The following is a 20,976-nucleotide window of genomic DNA, read 5'->3' on the forward strand; positions in this document are numbered from 1 at the left end:
CAGATTGTCAGTACAAACACTGGGGATATCCTGTGTTGTCCAAAACTAATGGCACTCTGCTGTGTTGGGCCTGTTGGCTAGTCCTGTGGTTTTCAGAAGGCCTCGTTGATATCGCGTAGCTCTGTTTAATCATTTTACAAAGCAGCTATTGATATTGTGTGGAAAATGCAACTTCACCTTTAGAATTCCCTAATAATAACCTTAACCTTGATAAGTGATGCAAGCAGGTATCCAGTGGTTTTTCTGCAGGAGGTATATCTGTGTGTATATGTATATTTACCACCCAGATGTCCAGGTGCCGCCACTGTGCCGGCTGGCCCGTGGAACACTGACAAGCCCCAACAACATGTCGGCCCCCCCTGCTTTACTCCCCCCAGGGGCTAAAATTACCCTCAGGAATGTAAACAGACTGCCGAGTAAGCACACAGATTTCTGTGGCCCTTCGCCTGCATCCCTCTCCACACTTGCCCCCCCTAAAGTGGGACAGTTCCATTTTGGACACAGAAGCCAAGGTTGATGCGGAGGCTACGGTAACCTGGCGCTGGCTGGTTTGCTACAGTAGTTTTCTGATTGAGTAACAGGACAGTGATAATCATTTTTCCTAACTGCAAATATTTTTTGTAACACCTGAAAGACAAATCTACTTTTTTCCCACCCTTGTACTCCTCATATCTCCTTTCCCCCATTTCATTTTAGCAGACAGATAGGCATTCACACCAATTCATTAGTGTGTGGGGTCGCTGTAAGCAGTGCAGTTTGGGTGAAGAAGTTCACTGGGCTGGGCGCTGACATGTTGATTTAGTGGTGGTAACACCACTGCACTTCCAAAGGTGCTGACTTGGACGAAAGCCAGGCCTCTTTCTCTCACAGGGAGACATTAGAGACCACACTCTAATTTTGGGGCAGGGTTGTACTCATGGACGCAGAGGCCAAGAGGCCTACACAACAAACATTCGCACCTGCCTTTCCATGACTTTTGATTCACTGAACTGGTAACAGAACTTACAATGAAGTACTTATTCTTGAACCTGATGGAGACCTTGGGCCAATGGATAGCATGGCTTTTTCAGAATGGAAGAACAATGAGGAGCAGCCATACGAATTTACAAAGTCTCATTTAAAAAATATACTTGTGGCTTACATATTATATATTTCATGCAACTTGTTTGTGTTTCTGTGGTTTTAAGTACAGTTGCATGTGGATATTAAATGTTTTATTTCAACAGCTTATGTCGATTAAAAAACAGCTGAGTGCATGGCACACATCCCATGACCTCATATGCAAACATGATATCCATAAGTACACACGCATGACATTGTTCCTCCGCTGGATGCATTAGATGTGCCGGCGCTCGTTCAGACTGATGTTGCCCTAGCAAGGGTGGATAGGGTTACAGTACAAAATGTTGTTGATTAGGGGCTGTGCCTGTAGTGGGGGATCGTCCTAAATTGAAGACACATTAGCTACAGGGGTTAAAGGCAGGATTAGGTCCAGATCTGTGTGGCATAAGGAGCAATGGTCAAAGAAAAATGCCTGTCCCAATGCTTGTCTTTGACTGTTTCCCCAGGGACAGGTGGCAATTATCGGCCAGGGCTGCTGGGAGTTCACAATAACAGGTTAAAGGAGCATGTATCCCCTTGACAATGTGGTTTTCTCTGTCTGCACAGCCTCCCAGCCCCCAGCCTTCTTGCCCACTACCATGGGGAGCTTCTTGTCTCTAGGCAGAACTCATAGACACGAGGACTCATCAAAGGCCCGAGGGGCTTTCAACTGATCTCCAAATTAGCACTATGGTCAATGTTTAGTTTTTAGAACTTGGAGCATTATCTAAAAAAAGGGAAAACCTCAGATGTTTATTTTTTTAAATCATATTTTTACTTAGATTATCTTAAACATGTATAGGAACTCGATTAAAACCGATAACAAACAAAATACTGGCACTCACTGATAAGTATACCCTTTGTTAAAAGGTAAAACAAACTTATTCTAGCTATAAGCCGGCATCAGCTTCACTGGCATTCCAGATGACAGCTTGTACCTGAAACTATATATACTCAATGTTTGCTAAAACATTAAGTATATTCATCCCCGAGCGCCGCTATTTTGTTTGTTCTTATAACTACATTTAAAATGTATTTACATAAATCAAGATTCCCAGACAAAATTACTACCCGCTCAAGATTTCAGTTCAATATGGTAGAGACACTATGTGCTGTCATCACCATGAAAGAATTCATTAATATCAGCATTAACTGTTAATGAATATCCACTCAGTGTGTCATAACTGAAGAGATCAAGCCATTTTCATGATGTACAGTGTCATTAAGGAGTGTGAGGAGTCGATATCTGCGAACAAAAAAAAAAGATCAGGTGTGCTCTTAGTTCCTGGACGTTAACCCTTTAAAAGCCGGAGAGACCGAGACGGACATTTATTTTTCTTGCATTTATGTTAACAAGCCTGTTCAAAACAATCCTTTTTGCAAAACACTAACACACAGGACACTTTTGTCTGAAGGACAAGTTTTGGGGGTTTTTTTTATGATTATGGTGCCACCACAGAGCTGTCGTCATTAGGCCTCTTTGTTGTATGTAGTGTACTCTGCACTGCTTGGGCCAAATTCTGAACACTGGAAAGACAAATCTAGAGCCAGACCACACCTTGTTTAGTTTTGCTTCACATCCAATACAGACCAGAGTGTGTCAAAGCGTGTTGGACCGTGACACCGTAGATCTGAGAGGGAACCCGCACACATTACACACACAGTGCACACTTGTTTCTCAGATATGTGTTGCTAATGTGGTAGGCGACATGCTCAGTTAAGGGACTTAACGAGTTCAAAACACTGATTAAGTCTCCTCCCTTCAGCTGGAGGATGTTTTGGAAGCATGATATTGAGCGAATGGTTTCTAACTGGGACCAAATGTAATTAAGTTGGATATCTGTAAGTTACTACTGAGCCAGCAAATAAATATAAGGTTAATGCTTATTTGCTCATTCACATAATCATGTGTTAGTCAAGGTATCAGTCGGATGTCAGATTGTGTATCTGTACGGTGATAAGGTTTTGGTTATTGTGAGAAAGTAGCTGAAGTGATAGGAGCTTGTGGGAAATTTGAAGCCAGAAAGTGATAACTGATCAAATAATTAACGGGAGAAAAAAAAACATTTTACAATTATGGATGCATATGTTTAAAAATAAGCAGTTTTCTCTATTTATCATATAGAAAAAGCTCTAACCTTAGTTTTTTGTGTGCACAAATCTCTCCAGAATCTTTAAATTCCCAAATTCTTTGCAGTATTACACTTTGTTCTCAAATTGCTGAACCATTTGTCCATATAATCTTTTAGTAGCATTATTGGTGAATTGAAAATATAAAATATTAGTATATTATTTTCCCTATTTTACATTTATAGTTAATGAGCACAAAGTTCACCTTTTGCATTTGTAGGACGGGACTGAAATGTTGCTAAAGCTGAATCGGGTTGACCATCAACTAATTTTGTGATCCCTTAAAGGGCACAGGCTACATCCTGCTCCAGAAGTGGTTGCTGTGTTTACCAAGTAAAGCTCTAGAATCCTCTTGTCTCTGTTTTGGTATTGTTATCTTGCATTAGTGAGCATAAATTATCTCCTACTACAACATAAAACTGACAACACACTGAGTCGACCTGACCTCCCACATCTCTCATACTCTCATACTTACACATTCCACCTCCACACCTCTAGCTTAAAAACTACATATGCATATGAATATGACATGCTCTTCACTGGTGACAAAGATTAACCGCATTCTTCTCTGTTCCTCCTTAATTACGACGCTTGCGTAGGTTTTGGTGATAATAATGTACAATCGTGTGCTGCGGTTGCTTTATAATTGTGTTTTAAGTACCTAAGTTGAATTAAGTTTTTTTTCACCGCTCAATGAGACAAAGTAGGGGGTGGAGAAAGTAAAAAAAAACCAAAACAATGTTTTCTATTCTTAGCTATGGTCATGTTAATAACTTGTCTGTGGGAGGTTAACTCTTCCATTCAGTTCCTGTTATTTATGGACAGTCAGATGTATAGTTTGTAGCAAGGGATTATTTACCTCCCTGTTCGAGGACGCCCCTCTGGGTAGAACCAGCCTTAAAATATCCTACTTGTGCACAGCAGTTTTACTTGTCAGGGGTGTCTTCATCATCAGTCTGGCTGAATTGCTGAAAATACACAAGCTGGGTACAGTATTCATGCAAAACTGTATCACCTGCTGACATGCAGGCTCTGGGTCACTGCCGTCCCTGTAAATTTTCGCAAATAATAACACATCACAACACCAGTATCTAACCTTTTTTTGTTTTTGTTTTTATAAAGAAAACTCTTATAACTCTTTGATAGGTGAACATCTATCAAAGGGATCTCAAAAGAATAGTCTTACTTTTACACATTTATTCTCTGTCTTTTACTACATACGCAGTTCGTCAGACTTCAACACAGACATTTTTATGCCTCTGTACTTCTCTCACAATCAGTCTGAATGCTTTTTGTCTTAAAAGAAGTTGAGCGGGTTCCATTACGGCATTTGGGAAAACGGAGAAAAGACTGACTAACACTAATGTTTGGCAGTGCTTTAGCTGCCTACCTTGTGACCTGATGTATGGATGCTGAAAACAAAGAGGTCTTTGTGGAGAGACCTCAGAGACATAGACTTCACCCTCAGGTGAAGGCTTGCACTGTCTAAATCATTGCTGGGGTGTTTGTTTAAAGTGGACCTGTGCGGTGTGTAAAATGAAGTGAGGGCATTTTAAAGTCGAGCATAAATTCATCTCAATTTGATTGATAATTCGTCATGTCATGTAATGTACTTTGGAAAAAGTGATTGAACCCGAGTTGTGCTTGAAGCTTCTTCTTTTTTTTCCACCAAATGTAGCAAAGGAAGTTAACCTTGATCTGCGTGTTGAGCAGAAATGTTCAACTCAGAGATTTTTGAAAAGGTTACACTACCTGACCTCCCATGCATGGATTACGGGCTTTCAGCCATGCTTTCATTTCCCCCCCAAAATGAGAAAAGCAAGAACTAAAATCAAGAAATAAGTCTGCAAATTATTTGAAGGGTAGAGTTGGTATATTTTTACGCATGTGTTTATTATATTCCGTATTGCTGGCTTCATGGCATGTTGTGTGTGCACAGGCAGATACTAATAACACTCCCTCTTCTCCATTCATGTTTTTTTTTCTATTTCTTACTGCCTCACTCTCATTAAGCTGTTGTAGTAAGCTGCTTGGCACCTGCTTTAAAATGCGACCACCAGCAGCTCATTAACACTAACGAAAGCACGGCTGGCAGCCCGCAATCCACGCCCAGGCTCGTCAAGTGGCCCTCTTGCTGAAATTAGCTACATTTCACAAACAATTTCACCAACTCGTTACATAGCGAGGTGTTTATTGGAAGATGGTTGACTCTGACTTCGAGGTGGTGTGCGTAATAAGCACATGCCAGCTTAAAATGAGCCAGCCCACATAATAAACCATAATTTGCCTACAAATTTAAACTGAACTTCCACTCACTTCCTCCGGCGTTCCAACACACAAACTTCAGAGGAAATATATATATATATATATATATATATATATATATATATATATATATATGCGCGCAGTAGTAGTGCCTAAAGCACCCTGCTGTGTATTTTTACTTGCTTTCTACTTAGTTTTAGACTTTTTCACAAGAAAATCATGCTGGAACCATCAGACTTAGTCTTGACCCCCTGACCGTTCCCTTCCCCCTTCAGTGTTATTGTTACTATTCCCAGTCCAAGATTTTTACCTCAAGGTCCCAGTAGTATTGACTTGTATTAATCCTGAGAAGGATTCAAACTCCATTTATTTTCTTTACGGTATGGAAAGGCCTTGGTGACATGGCTCCCCAGTGTTTATAATTTTGCTTGTTTCAATTTGTACTCAGCCTCCCTTGACAGACCTGGGACATGATGAATCGTGCACGGCTGCCTTATCTGTTGATGTGCAGTTTTAACCTTTTCAGAAGGTTGCCTCTTTCCAGTGTGTGCCGACCAGTCTGCCCGTTCTACGCTTCTCACCCTCCCCAAACACACGCATACATCCAGAACACAGGAAATACAAAGAGAACGGCGGCAGAATAAAAAGAAGCACATAAGCCCTTTTCTGAAGCCACCTAATGTAAATGTTTAGGTTTTGTTTCCAAAACATTTCCATATTAAGAGTTGACGGCCATGTGCAGCAGTGGAGCGTGGAAATGGCGAGAATTTGAGGGTTTGAGTTTTGTGCAGTGTTGAGAGGGTGAGCTACGTGTGTGACACTGTGGTGAACTTAGAGCGTGCATCTGCAGGCTTTCTTCGGGGCTGTTGGCTTTGGCCTGTTTGCTCACAGATACAGCACCGTAAATCACGCGCTGTAAAACGCAGAATGCAGGGATGGGGTGTAGGAGCATGTACACTACTGCGAGGGCCGCTTAGAAGGAGGTGCACATATCTTCATGTACATGCGTCTGTCTGCACACGGGAACTGTATGTAGCATGCGCACTGCCTCGAGACCAGTCATTATAACAAGACATATGTAACAGCTGGAAAAAGAACAAAGGCTGAGAATTTATTGTTTCTGTGGTCACAATGCAATCTGTGTGTTTACAGTAAATTCTTAAATTGCAAACTAAAGATTTCTGTAAATACAGCATCTATAATAGTTCTTATAGTCTAACCAAAATGTCAAAAGATTTTATGAACTTTACCTTGAAGCTGAACTTGTACTGCTCTCTGTGGCCCTTTAGCTAGCTTCCTGTCTTGGCCTCCAGAGGCCCCACAACAGCGTTAACTGTCCAAGGATGAAGAGCAGTACTGTCAGCCCCCTGAATCTGCTCTAGCATCTAGCAACTACAGTGCTCTCCACTCAAGAGTTCAACTGTGACACGTCTTTATGCGTGGCAGCTAAGGTTCAAAGAAGAGAGGGGCCACTGGTGGCTCTTTGGGGGTTAATAAATATCTTGAAAGCTGCTTTATTTCTTTTTTGAAAAGAAATAATAAAATGTAGTTGCACATTCCAAGTGACGAGTTCCTCTGTTTAAAGCGTTACTGCATCTTTCACATCTTTAGGGATACAGTTGCTACAGGTTCTACAAGGAAATAAACAAAAACATCCTATATCTAAACACTCCTAATTTGAGCTCACATTTGCTTGGAAAGTCAATCTTTATTGCCGCAGTGCAGATTGCTTTCCCCCTCAAAATGAAGGTAAATGAAACAGCTGGACACTGTTTGACTAGCTAACCTTAACCACCATATGCAGTGTGTTGAACTCTGCATGCTCTCTTATGCACCAAAGGCTTCTGATGTCAGGATCCGGAGGCCTTGGTGTAGTGCTTTGTTATAGATAGATTATTGTTATTTCACTGCCATTGTAATGTGATTGAGTGTGTATCACCCTGTCAGAAAGATCTTTATCTTCCTGGCGGTGTTTTTGTTTGATTCAGCACAAGTTTCCTGGATGTGATCAAAGGAAAAATACCTAAGCCATCTTATCGCTCATAGATCCATCTCACTAGTGTCCCATCTTTCTATCTCTTTACTAACCTATTCCTGATGTTTTCTGTATTTCCTATCCAAAGTCAATAGCATTTTCAGATATGAATTTGAAAGTCTATCTCAGTATTTGCACACTGAGAACTCTTGAAAACAGCAGCGGTAATGTACTAACAGTCTGTTTTGTTTTTGTGCACTGCAGGTTTGGTCCAGGCCTTGTGATCTACTGGTATGGCTTTATTGGAGAGCTGGATTGCCAGAGAGACAGAGGTATCCTACTCAAAGACTGCTTCCCTACAGACATTGTCACCCTGTGCCATGCCACGCAACAAGACCGATCACCTGAGAGCCAGAATAAAGACAAAGAATGAGAAAAGATCAGAAGCAAGAATAAAACCAAAGTACAGATGAAAGAATGAATGGGAGGAAAGAGGGATGACAACAAGGAGTTGGGAAGGGTACGAACACTGAATTTTGCAGGGGTGGATACCTAGATCCGGAAGCAATTTGGCTTTCCTGCAGTGTGAGACTACTGGCAAAAAATCTGCCCTGAACTTCACCTGACCCTCATTCTCTCTCTCTCGCTCTCTCTCTCTCTCGCTCTCTCTCTCCCTTTCTTCCTCTCATTCACTGCTCCAAAGCGGCCGCATGTAAATGCACACCAGCATTCTCTATATATCTGACGTCACTCATAGTCATACCTGTAAATGAAAAACATGATCTGGGAGGCTGCTCTGGTCGTGGTCAACACCTGGCCCTTGGATGGCCTCTTGCACTGGAGGCTACGGTGCAAGCCAGGGCCGAAGCAGGACATAAGGGCCTTCCTTATCACGCTCAGGCCCTGGCCTTTGTCACTCCTTCCTCCTCCGTTCCATAGGCAGATAAGAGAGGTGCGGTCTAGGGGCTGGGTGACGCCTGTCTCTCACCTGCGTCACTCAGTGCCCTCTCAGTCACTCTCCAGCGGGATAAACAGGATAGTTTCTGATTAAGGTTGGCCCCTCAGTGACCCTTTTCACATTATAAAATCTTTTTTTTTTTGTTAGCACATATGCTTGACAGAACTGTTCATGCTGCTGTCAGTGTTTATTTCTTAACTGCGCAACTAATATTCAAATTCAAAGTTCCACTAACCTAATTAAGCGCAAATTTTGATACATTTACAAAAAAGGAATTTTTTTTTTTTACATTTGTTGGCTTCATGTTTACTGTAGAGTTAAAGTTATTGATAGAATTTCCAATAGGTGTGAACAAAATTGAATAATTTTCTATTTTTTTACGTTGAATATATCAATAATTTTTCACTGCATAATGTCATAAAATAATGAGCATAGCCGTGACAGTTTGCCTAAAGCAAAGCCATATTGAAATTGGGAGTAATGTGGTAGCCTAACAGTATTCACTTTAAAAGGATATAAAATAAGTGAAGAGCTTATCCTCGCATTTGTGAACCTACGTTTGCTTGACCAGTGTGTTTACTTAGTAAAATATCAAAACCAGGAGCTTTTTTACTTGTTTCACAGTAATAAAAAATAAATAAAAAGACTATTAGAATCAGCATTTGTTGCATTCTGTCCCACATTTAACCTGTAACAATTTAAAGTAAAACTACTGTACTTCCATGTGTTATTTTGTACATGTAAATATTAATAAATGTGTTGTGTAAACTATTTTTAATATGTTCCCACGTTACTGTCAAAATCATAAACTTTATATATCAGGCACGTTTAGGCAAGTGAGGTAAAAGACAGGTACGTAGAAACACCTGATTACCATGTAAAGGTAAGTGACTGTCTAGTAGTCGTCTATTGCACATCTTTATAACCGTGGTACATTTTATGAGTGGATACTAATGGAAGAAACACAGCCGGGCTAGGAGAACCAGAAGTGAACATAAAGTTGAGTGATGGCTTTAGAGGCAGATATGCACTGCCTATAGGGGATCCCTGTCCTGCCCCTTTCTTTATGGCACACAAAACGATAAGAGGAAAGAAAGTGAAAGGGTGAAGAACATGCTGTCACCTCAGAAAGTACACTCACAAAGAACTATTTTTGTTCATAGTGTGCTTTCAAACTGCAGGCTTCACGTGTTCTTGTGCATAGAAATGAGTCAAAACAGACCTCAGGTGCAAAGTTAGTGGAAAGCTTTTGTCTTCAGTCTATTAATCACCAAATCCGACCGCCTCATTTTCTGTTATTTAAGACAACTTCCCCATATGAAACAAAAATATGTGTTCCTATGTTTGGCCTGCATTTATGCACTGTTCAAACAGTTGGAGAGATATGGTATGTAGGGGTTAAATACCATTAAAGTGATGCTTGATTTGTTACCCTTAAACCTCTAACCTTAAGCCGACTCCCTATCTAGGCCCTGATCCCCTCCATGAGGAGGCCACTGGGTCACCACTGGGTCGCCAGGCGTCCATGGCTTCCTCTGTGCCCCCCCGCCTCTCTGCACACTGTGGTACAAAACAACTGTCCCCATGTGTCCAGTTAAACTCGGCGCGAATGCCTGGTCATGGTATGCTTAGACATCACTTTATGGCTCCTGTTGGACAAAAAAAACAGAGCTATTTTACTCGGGGAGGGAAAATTCTCCATTCAATAAGAGCAGAAAAAAAATGGAAAAGAGCAGATTCAGTTCCTCTCAAGTTTCAAGCCTTCCTGCCATTGTTTTCCAAGGTGGTTGTTGCACAAAAGAGTAGCCAGGGTCAGCTCCTATAAATTAGGTTCTGCACACAATGTGCACTAAATAAAGCTTTTTTTTTAAAACGGACTTCAAAGGCGAGCCACGGCATCAGTGTCAGGTGACCAGATTTCCATGATGTGAGTGCAAATATAGAAAAACTAGTTTCCATCTGATGATTTTTAAGAGCCAGACGTCTGTATTTTGTGTTTTCTCTCCCACCCCTGTTAGAGTCATTGTTCCTGTCACAACAATGGGGCACTCGAGTGCTCTCCAAATAAGGCCAGTTTGGAGAGGTCACTTCCAGGGGCTGGTAACACCCGTGTTCTGGAGAAATTTGATCCTCAAGTGGCATACAGCAAAAACAAAACTACACATTCTTTATTTTTTGCACTGGAAAAAAACCCATTGACAATATATAGATTATTCAAAAAGTTGTAAGTTGTAAGTTTCCAAATTTTCTTAAAATTAAAATTAATAGTTACTAGTTACTTATTTATTTGGGGAGGGGATGGGGGGGTCTCTTCTTCCTGTACTCCAAGGTAAGGTAATACGAAGTTTTCAAAGTAATTTGTTAATTTGTGAAAATAAAAGACAAAAATACTCCATTAGCATAGTAAACTGGAACTGTAATACATCAGCCTCTATGAGGGGTCTTTGAGATGCTCCTAAACCTGACTGGAATCCACCTAACGCCTCACAGAACTCTAATTCACCAAAATGAAAAGCAAACCTGTTTATATAAAGTCCCCCAGTTGACTGTGTGTGTCAGAGTGAGAGCCAAGTGATCCAAAGAATTATCAATGGGGTGATACATTCTAAAGTGTGTAGAGCAATTTGCCATAGAAATATTTGACATGATTATGTCAAGTGCCCAGGAGCTCGGTGGAAGAAGTTTGTAACCACCAACAGTCTCCCCAGACCTTTCCACCCATTTGCTTTTTGAAGATGGGAGTAGCTTAGTGCAGAACAGCTCTCAGTGCAGCACTTTATCAATTATGGCTTTGTGGTAGAGTGGCATGATGAAATCCATGCTTCACTAAAAGACACATGACAGCCCACTGGGAGTTTTCTAAAAGATAATCACCAGGATGAGATTCTGCATATGAATATGTAGAATCTGTAGGTAAAAGTCAAGCAGTTCAGGAAGTTTTCTGGTAGTCCAGGGGCTATTGACTAGACACATTTGAGCAGGTTTTGCTTTCAAAGAGGCTAGTGGTCCATGTGAAAAGTAAAAGGGTCGGCATTTGTAACAATTTATGCAAAAACCATCACTTGTTTATACTGGTATTGCTTGTTTTTTGCATTTCTAAACAGTGATCAAAGGATACAAACATTTCCCTCAGAGGCTAAGCCAGCACACTTTGTGTTCCCAGATTTGCCAAAAGGCAGTTCGACTTCCAGACCATGAAAAAAATTTTGATCTTTCTGTTCTCAGTTCTCAATGGCATAGAGGAGACAGGCCACTGAGCATAACCTCATTAATATCATCTTACAGTCAAACACAGTAGTGGTGGAATTGTGCTATGAGCGACTAGTCACGATAGAGGGAAACAGGGAAACCGAAATATATAGCTCGATCCCGAGTGCTCAGGGTCTCAGGTTACCAAAGGTTTCATTTCAAGAAGATGACCCAAAGCATAGCACAGAGAAAAACACAGCAGTGGTTTTGGGAAAACTGTGTGAAGTCTGCACCTGAACCCCAAAGGAGCATTTATAGACCTGGAAATGGCTGCATAACAGCACTCCCAACCCAACATAATTGACTTTAAACAATTCTGTCAAGAAAGGGAGAAAAGAGATTCCAAGTTTGTAGGATCTTTCCCACGAAGAACGGTGGCTGCAGTTGCTTCCAGTGGTGCTTTAATCAAGCACTGAGCGAAGAATCTGAATACCTAATAAAGATGTTTTTTTTTCTTTTAATAAATTAACAAAACACACTTAATGCTCTCAACACACTAAAAAAGTAATTAAATGCATTATGAGAAGACCATAAAATGTGGAAACCTCAAAAGTTTAAAAACCTGAATACAATATATGCACATGTTAATAAAAAGTTTAAGAGGAAAATTGAGATCATATTATTCATCATTTTTTGCTGTTGCAACATTAAAAAGAAATGATGTGTAAGGTGATTTAGTTACACCTTATTATAATACTGGTTACAGTTCTTAAATCTGGGACTCCCATGTGTCAGATTAGTTTGATGCAGTTCACAGCATCCACTCTGTCTGGTCTCAGCCTGCAGGCTATTGGAAGTCCACTATCCACTCAGATGTACATCTTGGACCAATCTCTTCCACATCCTGCTGTTTTATGCTTCTTCATCCAAGCTCATAGATAGACCACTGAGACACAGAGAATGAAAAAAGGAGAGAACCTGGAAGAGCTGGTTCTATCCCTCTAGCAGACCACCAAAAGGACTTTCTCCACGCTCCTGTGTTATTTATGTGAAGAGAGCTCTGGCCTGTTTCTGCCGCAGGCAGCATAGTGCTTTTAGTAAGGATCCTCTCAGCCTCCCTCAGCCAGCCAGACATCACAGCATGGAAATAAATAAAATTATATCCAGGAAGAGTCCAAACAGCCAGTATGAAATGTAAAAAAAAAAGAAGGAAAGAAAGAAAAGAGAAAACAACAACAACAAAAAAGATTTTACATTTTTTATTTATTTTTTTGTTGTGAGGGCTTGAATAACAGCACTGGGAAAAAGCGGTCTCTCTTCTCTGAGCCGAGGAAGACGCGAACAGACTTCATTTTTATTTTTAGGAAGCTCTACCCGCTAATCAGAGGCTGTTATTTAAAAACAACAATAGATCATGAGAAAAATGGTTGGGGGGATTTTAAATGGCAACGCGGTGGATTTTTGATTGACATGATGGAGGACAGATGGTATGTTTGAGGGAAACTGAACAACTATGACAAATAAATCCACACTGAAGGGTGGGGGAGGATAATTTAGTTTCCTATGACTCATTGGCTTTATGGGACAAGACACGAACGGGAGCTTTAAAAAAAAAACAACAACAACAAAATTTTAAAGCTCTGCACTGCCTGCAAAAATCAAAGATCACATGCAACCAATGTCTGGCCAGTAGCTTTAAATGAGCAACTCAACATGCTCTTAGTTGAAATGAGCAGCTTGGCAATAGAAATGGTATGCAACAGTATTTTAAAGAGAAAGCTGTTGACTTGGCTTCTTGCTGATTGACGTATTTCATTTAGAGCTAAGCTCCCATTTGTGAAAACAGTGGCACTTGCTGCATAACCCGCTGCATTCAAATAAATCCAGGAAGCATATCTGGAGTTCCTTCTACTGAGATCTGATATACCATGTGTCTGCAGCTAGCACTTAGGCCTGTCACAGTCCTGAGCTTAGCCAAGATGTCATACATCAGCTATTTTTGTTCCAGCTACATTCATGCGTATTATTTTAACATGTATAGCAATGAATAAAAGAGATAACGGGAATACAACCGAATGTGCGTTTGTGGTTGGAACCACAGGGGTGACAACCCGCATGGAGTATGCCTGCTCCAGCATCAGCCACTAGAAAGGTCAGCCCCCCCCTTGAATGGCATTTGGTTTGTGACAGAAGTGACCCAGAAACTGTGATATCTCCTGATCACAGCGAGGGTCCAGAGGAAGCCCGGTAACAACCCCAAAATCAGGTTCAGGCCAGCATGGCGATGAGCAGGGGTGAGGAAAGCAGCAGGGTAGAGGAAAGGTAGAAGAGGAGCAGACAGCAGAAAGGCAGCAGTAGATGTATGATCACAAGTGACATCCTAAAAGATTAGAGCTGCGTGGTCGGAAAATACGACTAGAGCTAGTCAGGGGGAAAAGGTTAGTTGCATGAGGTGGAGAGAAAAAAATGATTCGGTCAAAACAACCTTGGCTCACCCTCTCCCTTGTCTTCTATTTGTGAGCATTATGGCCTGATGAGAGCTGTGGCAAGCTTGTTATTATGAAATAAGTGCACTTGGGAGGAGGTGGGGCTACTGTACGGATGAACGTGGCTATTATGGGATGCACGGACCGCAGGTTTTGATTGGTGCTGAGAGCAAAAGCTTCCAGGGCATAATCAGAGCCACTAATCCAGCTGATAACAGTGGGTCTGGCCCTGCACACTGTGCCAACCCCTCGCTCATTCAAAAGTAGCATTGCATTTGTCAAAACAAGCCTTATTGTCATTTATCACCCTGCAGTAAATCCTGGCTTGAAATCCTAGCACACAGATGAGAAGACTTCTCTATTATGTACAGACTTAGCTTAATTTGGGAAATATATGAAAGAACAGATGTGATTGGGTATTTTATTGAATTGTTGCCACAGGCAACATAATATTTTTGCGCTGGGAAATTATGAAGAGCAGGGATGGAAGCAGTCGTTTGCACGGTGAAGACAAGAACAGAAGAAGGCACTGGCTTTTTTTTTGTGATGTTTTATGAGTGTTTCATCGAGCCTTTGCTGCGCTGAGCAATTAACTGTTTTGCTTAAAACACAGTGCCAACTGCAGTGCTGCTTCAGTTAGAGAATTGTAGGCCATTTGTCATTTTTACAACTCATTTTCACCCCAAAACACTCCACGATGTGGCTGGATATAACCTTGCTGGAACCATGTCCTTGAGTTCCCACTGGCAGGTAAATATACACTTCCATCTAAACACACGTCTCACATTGTCTGCCTTTGACTTATGGGAGGTCAGCCTGAGAGGGATCGATGTTGCAATTCAGTTTTAGAGGCCTGATGATGTCACGTTGCAGTGTACTGTGGCTTATGGGACCAGGAACCTGTTGATACAAGAAAACCACATCACCTCAACGGTCTTGACTCACATTTAGTGACAAAGGATGAGGGCCGCATGTGTGCTGGAGTGGGTTTTTATGCACACTTGCATGGGCCAAATCTTGCACATGCTCTACTGTAACTTCAACACATCACTCCACTGACAACATCCCAATCCCACAGGGATCATCATCAGGTCACACAAGAGGGAAGAATGAATAGAGCGATGTGATGTTGTCATTCAAATGCAATGGATCACTTGAACTCCACTGCCCTGTTGTAATGACCCTGTGTAAAGACCTGTAATGTGGTTTTCCCATTGGGTTTGAGGGAAACCCTATTCCAGGCCATTCAGGTGTGCAATAAAGTGCTTTTCACTTTCTGAGGACTTCCTGTCTCCAGTGGCGTTCTCCATTAACTCCTCACAGACAGACAAGAGCCTTTCTATTGGCCCAGGCACTCTTTATCGCAGCAGTTATTCCCCTCAGGTATGGCGCTACCTGACCCACAGATAAGATAGAAAGCCGGCTGCCTGTCATTATTGGTAGATGAAGGCTATCTGAATATTGACAACAGTTTACACTCCTTGTTGTGAAACAAAGTTGAACTTGTAAGACAGTTGAACACAAGGCTTTTATTGTGTTGAGGAGATATGAAAGCTCCCTGTGGCCACATACCCAAATACCCTTATGTCATGGCTTGCAACCCCTCCTCTTCAGTTGACTATTTATTCCCACCAGCTGTAGTGACGTGCTAAAAAAGTTCTTGACACCAGCTATTGCTTTTCATCACTGAAGCTTCCCTGCTAACAGGGAACAAGTTAGCGTTTCTTGTCTCCCCTGTATTCTGTGTGCTTGTGAAAATGCTCACAGCGACCGATTTTAATGCAAGACACCGCATAAAATGGGTCCTTGAATCACCTGCTATTAGAGTGTTGTGCAGAAAAACATGACTAATAATAATAATAATAATAATACGCTGACGTGGATGTTGTGTGAAAAAATTTTTCGCACATGCACATTCCATGTTTTTTGCAAGTAAACTCATCTTGATAGTTTAAAATAATTAGTTTCGCCCGATTATATAGTTTAAAATGACCAAAATAATGTTGTTTGCGACTGAAAAAAAGTAATCTAAATTTAAGACGTCATTTTCCGCTTTTCACTGGATAAAATGATGATTATCCGAAGTTGTTGGGCTATTTGTAATTTGAATAAGAGCAACTTATCCGGTCTTAAAGTTTGTGGAAAATATTTTAAATAATATAAAGCCATTTCCACTTTCCACTATTGTAAAGGCAATAAAACGCATTTCAGTTCATATTTAAACGAAATTAAATGATTACTTATTTCAATAACAATGTGATGCTATTAAAATAAGAAATCATCAATGATCAATTCTGTGTGAAAAGTTATTATTATTATAAATTATTATTATTATTAATAATAATAATAATAATAATTAAATAAATTGCGGTTGGCTGTGCTTGGAGTCTGTCGTCGCTATGTTTTATAATCATATTAAACCAGTCTGGGCTAATTACGTGGAGCACCGTTGACTCGCGTTGACGCACAGCCTGGAACTCCATCCCAGTGTCACCAGACTCCCTCTCCTCTTTTTGCCTTCACTTGTCTTCGCTCCTTTTTCTTCTTCTTTTTTTCTCTTTCGTATAGATGCCTGCATGCCATTGAATTGTCGAGGTTTTAACTGCCATCCGAGACGATAATGGTTACCGATTCTATACTTTCAGCCATAATCTTCAAGTGGGCCGTGATTAATGATGTCAGAGTTAGCAGGGTCCTTCGGGTCCCCGGCTGGATGACTTCAGCCCTGCTGCCCTGCTCTTCAAACCTCCTCTCTTTTCTTTAAACACAGACGCACAGCCACCGGCGTACACAGAGCTTGCAGAGATGGTCGCGTATGAATTGCTCATTTCTCTCTCTCTTTTTCTCTGTCACATACACACACACACACTCAGGAATGGGAGCCGGGCAACAAGTCCCCAGGTGCAAAGCATTATATTGACCCTACAATCCATCTTTATTGATTTTACCATCAACGTGCTCTCCTAATACATGCATAAGGAGCCTTTTACCTGTGAGTAAATATGAAACGAGAGTCTCTGAGGTCACATTTACGGCAGCAGGTCAGGGTCTCTCTCATATGTTGAAATAGCCAAGGTGGGATCCCAGTATGTAAACTTTTGAGGTAAAGGAAGAAAAAAAGTAGGATATCCGTATTTGTATATGTACATAAATATACACGTCTGAGTATAAACTTCAATGTTATTTGCAATTTTTAACACAGAAATGGAAATGAACGAATGAACGCTGATGTCTCTCAAAGAGAAAGACATAGAAACCGCTTCTTCTTCCTCTCTTTCCATAAATACATTTACTCTGGCCCCCAGAAGGGGTCGCCATCATGTAATAACACTGCGCCCAAGGGTGTGGTGGGGAGGGGGTCTCCAGATCGCGCTCCTTCCCTCTCCCTCTCCCTCTCTTTCTCTCTCGCTTGAGAACATCTACATTATATTGAAGTTATTTAATGGATTTGAAATGCGCATCGTGCCTTTAGAAATATGCACATTAATCAATAACCCGGAGAAATTTCATATTTTACAAAATCCACTATGTGTGCGCATCCACGCTTCTCTCCCCCTGCTTCTCCCTCAGCCCTCTTCTGTTATTTACAGTTCTTGTGAAATGTCTCACTTTGCTGCCCTCGGCCTCCCGCAAGATATTTCTAACCATTTTTTTAAGCTCTCAAAATAACCGAAGGAAATTAGGAATAAAAAAAATCTACTTACGAAAACAACCCATAAATTAAGAGAATCGATATTTGCGCCACTCAGTGTTAGGACTTTCGTTTCATAATGGAATAATGCCATATTTATACCCCAATCTTATGGGCTCTCAAGCCATAAACCGTGATTATTTCACTGAAAAACCGGTCAAACGTTGACAACCTTGGGGCCATTGTAACACGGTGCTGGAAAAGGGAATATAATGAGGAGGAGGAGGGAAAAAAGGAGGCCAGCGGCTTGCCTAATTAAATCTTAACTGATTGAAATGAAGGTTTGAGTACCTCAAGGCTTGACTAAACTTCGGCTATTTCCCTTTTTATTGCGCCTTATTTATTCTGCACTAACATGCCGTCTTTTCTGCCTCTCCAGCAGCCTCAGCACTGGCCATTGCAATTTTCAGTTTCTGCTAATTCCAACCCCCCATAGCTATGTTATTTGACTATTTATAACATTCGCATCATTAAGATTTCCTTTTTGCAGGGTGAGTGTGCATTGGAGAGGGGTTGTGTATGTGTGTTGAGGGGAGTGGCAGTCACTCTTTTTTAAGAAGACAAGTATCATTGAAGTGTGAAAAAAATCGCCTCTTATTCCTGTAGCGGGCAAGCAAACAATCGTGAATATCACCCGGACAGTTGAAGATTTTTTTAAGGTGGTCCTCATAAAAATATAAGCCATGATGCTCTTTTTTTATTTGCATTTTTTTTGCAGCAAAAAATATATTTATATAAAATGCTATGTTTAATTTCAATATTCCAGAGATTTTTATTTATTATTTATTTATTTTTATTTAAGACAAAAATCCAAATTTTCTATTGATCAAAAATGCCGTCGAGTAAATATCGCAGAAGGCCAGTGAGGAGTCATCAGTGGGACTATCTGCGGGCGCGTTTCTTCTCCTATTGTCTGAGGAAATAGTATCATAAATGATAAATAGATAATGGAGCTGTCTCCTGCAGACACGTTCATCAGCGGTAAATGGGAGCTGGCGCAGAGCACCACGGAGAATTAAGGCGAAAGAGTTTGCAACATTCCTGCAGGGGATAAGTTGTTGACAATTAAAGAACACACACATATACACACACACACACACGAGGAGAGAGAGAAGGAGAGAGAAAGAGTGGTGGGGCGGAGAGATGGGGACGGGGAAAGAGGTCAGAAATGCATTTACTGGTTGTCTTTGTTGGTTATTTCTGTTTGGTTCCGTGTGCTAATTTTTTTCTCTTTTGTTTGCTTTTCATTTGAAGACTTTCTCCTCAAGGCCGGCTTGACTTTTACGCCATATCAGGTGTTGCTGCCATTTGAGCGCGTGTTTTGCTTATCCAACACCCAGACAAAATGCATTACACGAAAAGGGAGGTGTATGTGAAATCACAGCTCAGTTCAGGTAGATGGGAGCATTTGGTTCTTAACGCAGCCTGACTTTTGATTAATCGCGTAAGATATGAATGCATGCGTCTTTATGCGCCATTCCCCTGCTAGTTGGCTTGAAAATTGAGTGGTTTCTACATGGTGAGCTATTTCCTGGTGTGCAAATTCGTGTATTTTTTTAAATTTATTTTATGCCAAAAGGAAATGCTTCATGTATAGGAAAATAAAATGTGAAAGTATATCACATCTCATTACTGAGAAAAAGGGGTCAATAAGCATTAGAAGTTAAAAACACAATGTGAACTCGACGGATAGATGAAGTTTGGACTCACACAGTTGCCTTTGCTGAGTTTGGATTGCAAAAAACAACCAAGTCTTCTTTAAAAAAAAAAAGGGGGGGGGGAGCCACTGCCGTGAGACTGGGTTGTCCAGAAAGCCTTTTCGGTGGTGCTATAATAAACCATTTTCCCTGGGCTTTATTGATCAGTCACTCTGAGCTAATGTAATTATCCTCATCAATAGGGGGACTGCAGGGAGAATCATTATGCGGTTGACATTGATAAATGATCAGCCAAATGCGGTCCTTTTCTCCCAGGGACCCCCGCCTCTGACCCGCCTCGCACAGGCCTACATAACGTAGTCATAGAAACACCTTATGGCAAGAGGAGAGAAAACTGCTGAAATGTTAAAAAAAAAAAAAAAGGAAGAAAAGGAGGGCAACACACAGACACACACATGCGTACACACACTCATGGGCCTACACACACAGAAAACTGAAACTTAAAAAAACAAAAAAAAAAAAAAAAAAAAACTGTCCCTGTCCCCCAGAGCAAGCCATTTTGGGGAGAGCCAGCTGCACAGCGAAGGACACTCAGTCCCTGCGTAAGCGTTCATTTTTACGACCACTATCCAAATCAGCAATTTGAAAGAACAACAAAGAAGAAGCAAAACTTTTCTAACGCGCTCCCCCCCCCCCCCGTCGCTGCCAGCAGATCCACTTGTGTATCTAAAAATATATATTTGCAGTCGTCTCTCTTAGATCATAAACCCCACTTTACCAGATGCTCTGCAGGAAGCGCGCACGCACACATATACAAACACACACACACACACGCACACGCAAACATATCCAATAACATGAGTATTATTAACATGTTGCCTCTGTAACGCACTCAGTGTTTCTAGCGGGTGAACTGGGTGTGTGGACTTTTAATATTGTTGCACGGGAGGAGAGTGTCTTCCAGAGGAACGGGCTGCATTGTGCAGCAGTGCAGAGGGAATATATTCCTTATTTTATTCCTGCAGCAGCGGCCCGGACTGGCTTTGACAGGGAGGAGATGAAGGGGTGGAGTTGTTTAGCTCGGCTGGATCATCCATCATCCCTGTCACACCGAATCGGCAAAAGGAAAGCAGCAGAGGCAATCTACCTTCTGTCTCATCGGGGAAGAGGGGAGGGAGGAGGAGGAGGAGGAGGGGGGGGGGGGGGGTCGGGACGAGGGGGGGAGAAAAGAAAAAAAACTATTAATATTAAAATCCTCTCCATCCACAGTAATCCTCACGTTTTCTCTCTTTTTCATCTGATAATCTCCGCACAAAACGAAGGGTTTCTTCCTTCCGTTTTATCCACAGAATAATAGACCACTAAAAAAACAAAAAGGGCTTTTAGGTTTTAAATAGTCGACAAAAGAAGATACACCAAACTAGACTTTGGTGTAAAACTAATAATTTTTTTTCTTCTGCCTGGTTAAGGCCCAGCATTCCGAATTGGAAAAAAAATATTGTTAAATAACGATTATCTCTTCA

The 20,976-nt window shown here is 41.2% G+C and overlaps 1 protein-coding gene across 3 annotated transcripts in view; it reads left to right on the top strand.

Moving 5' to 3' along the window:
- Window positions 1–9,185, top strand: part of cdin1 (CDAN1 interacting nuclease 1) — a 50,907-nt gene extending 41,722 nt beyond the window's left edge. For all 3 annotated transcript variants that reach the window (XM_085391265.1, XM_085391264.1, XM_085391266.1), the window contains exon 12: window positions 7,736–9,185. In XM_085391265.1, coding sequence (XP_085247391.1) covers window positions 7,736–7,904 — 169 coding nt within the window. In that variant the 3' untranslated portion in view covers window positions 7,905–9,185. The remainder of the gene's footprint in view (window positions 1–7,735) is intronic.
- Window positions 9,186–20,976: the final 11,791 nt, after the last annotated feature.

The sequence above is a fragment of the Rhamphochromis longiceps genome, linkage group LG19 (genome assembly GCF_057381845.1).
Source record: "Rhamphochromis longiceps isolate RC_006_pf linkage group LG19, R_longiceps_female_GT1.1, whole genome shotgun sequence".
NCBI lineage: Eukaryota > Metazoa > Chordata > Actinopteri > Cichliformes > Cichlidae > Rhamphochromis > Rhamphochromis longiceps.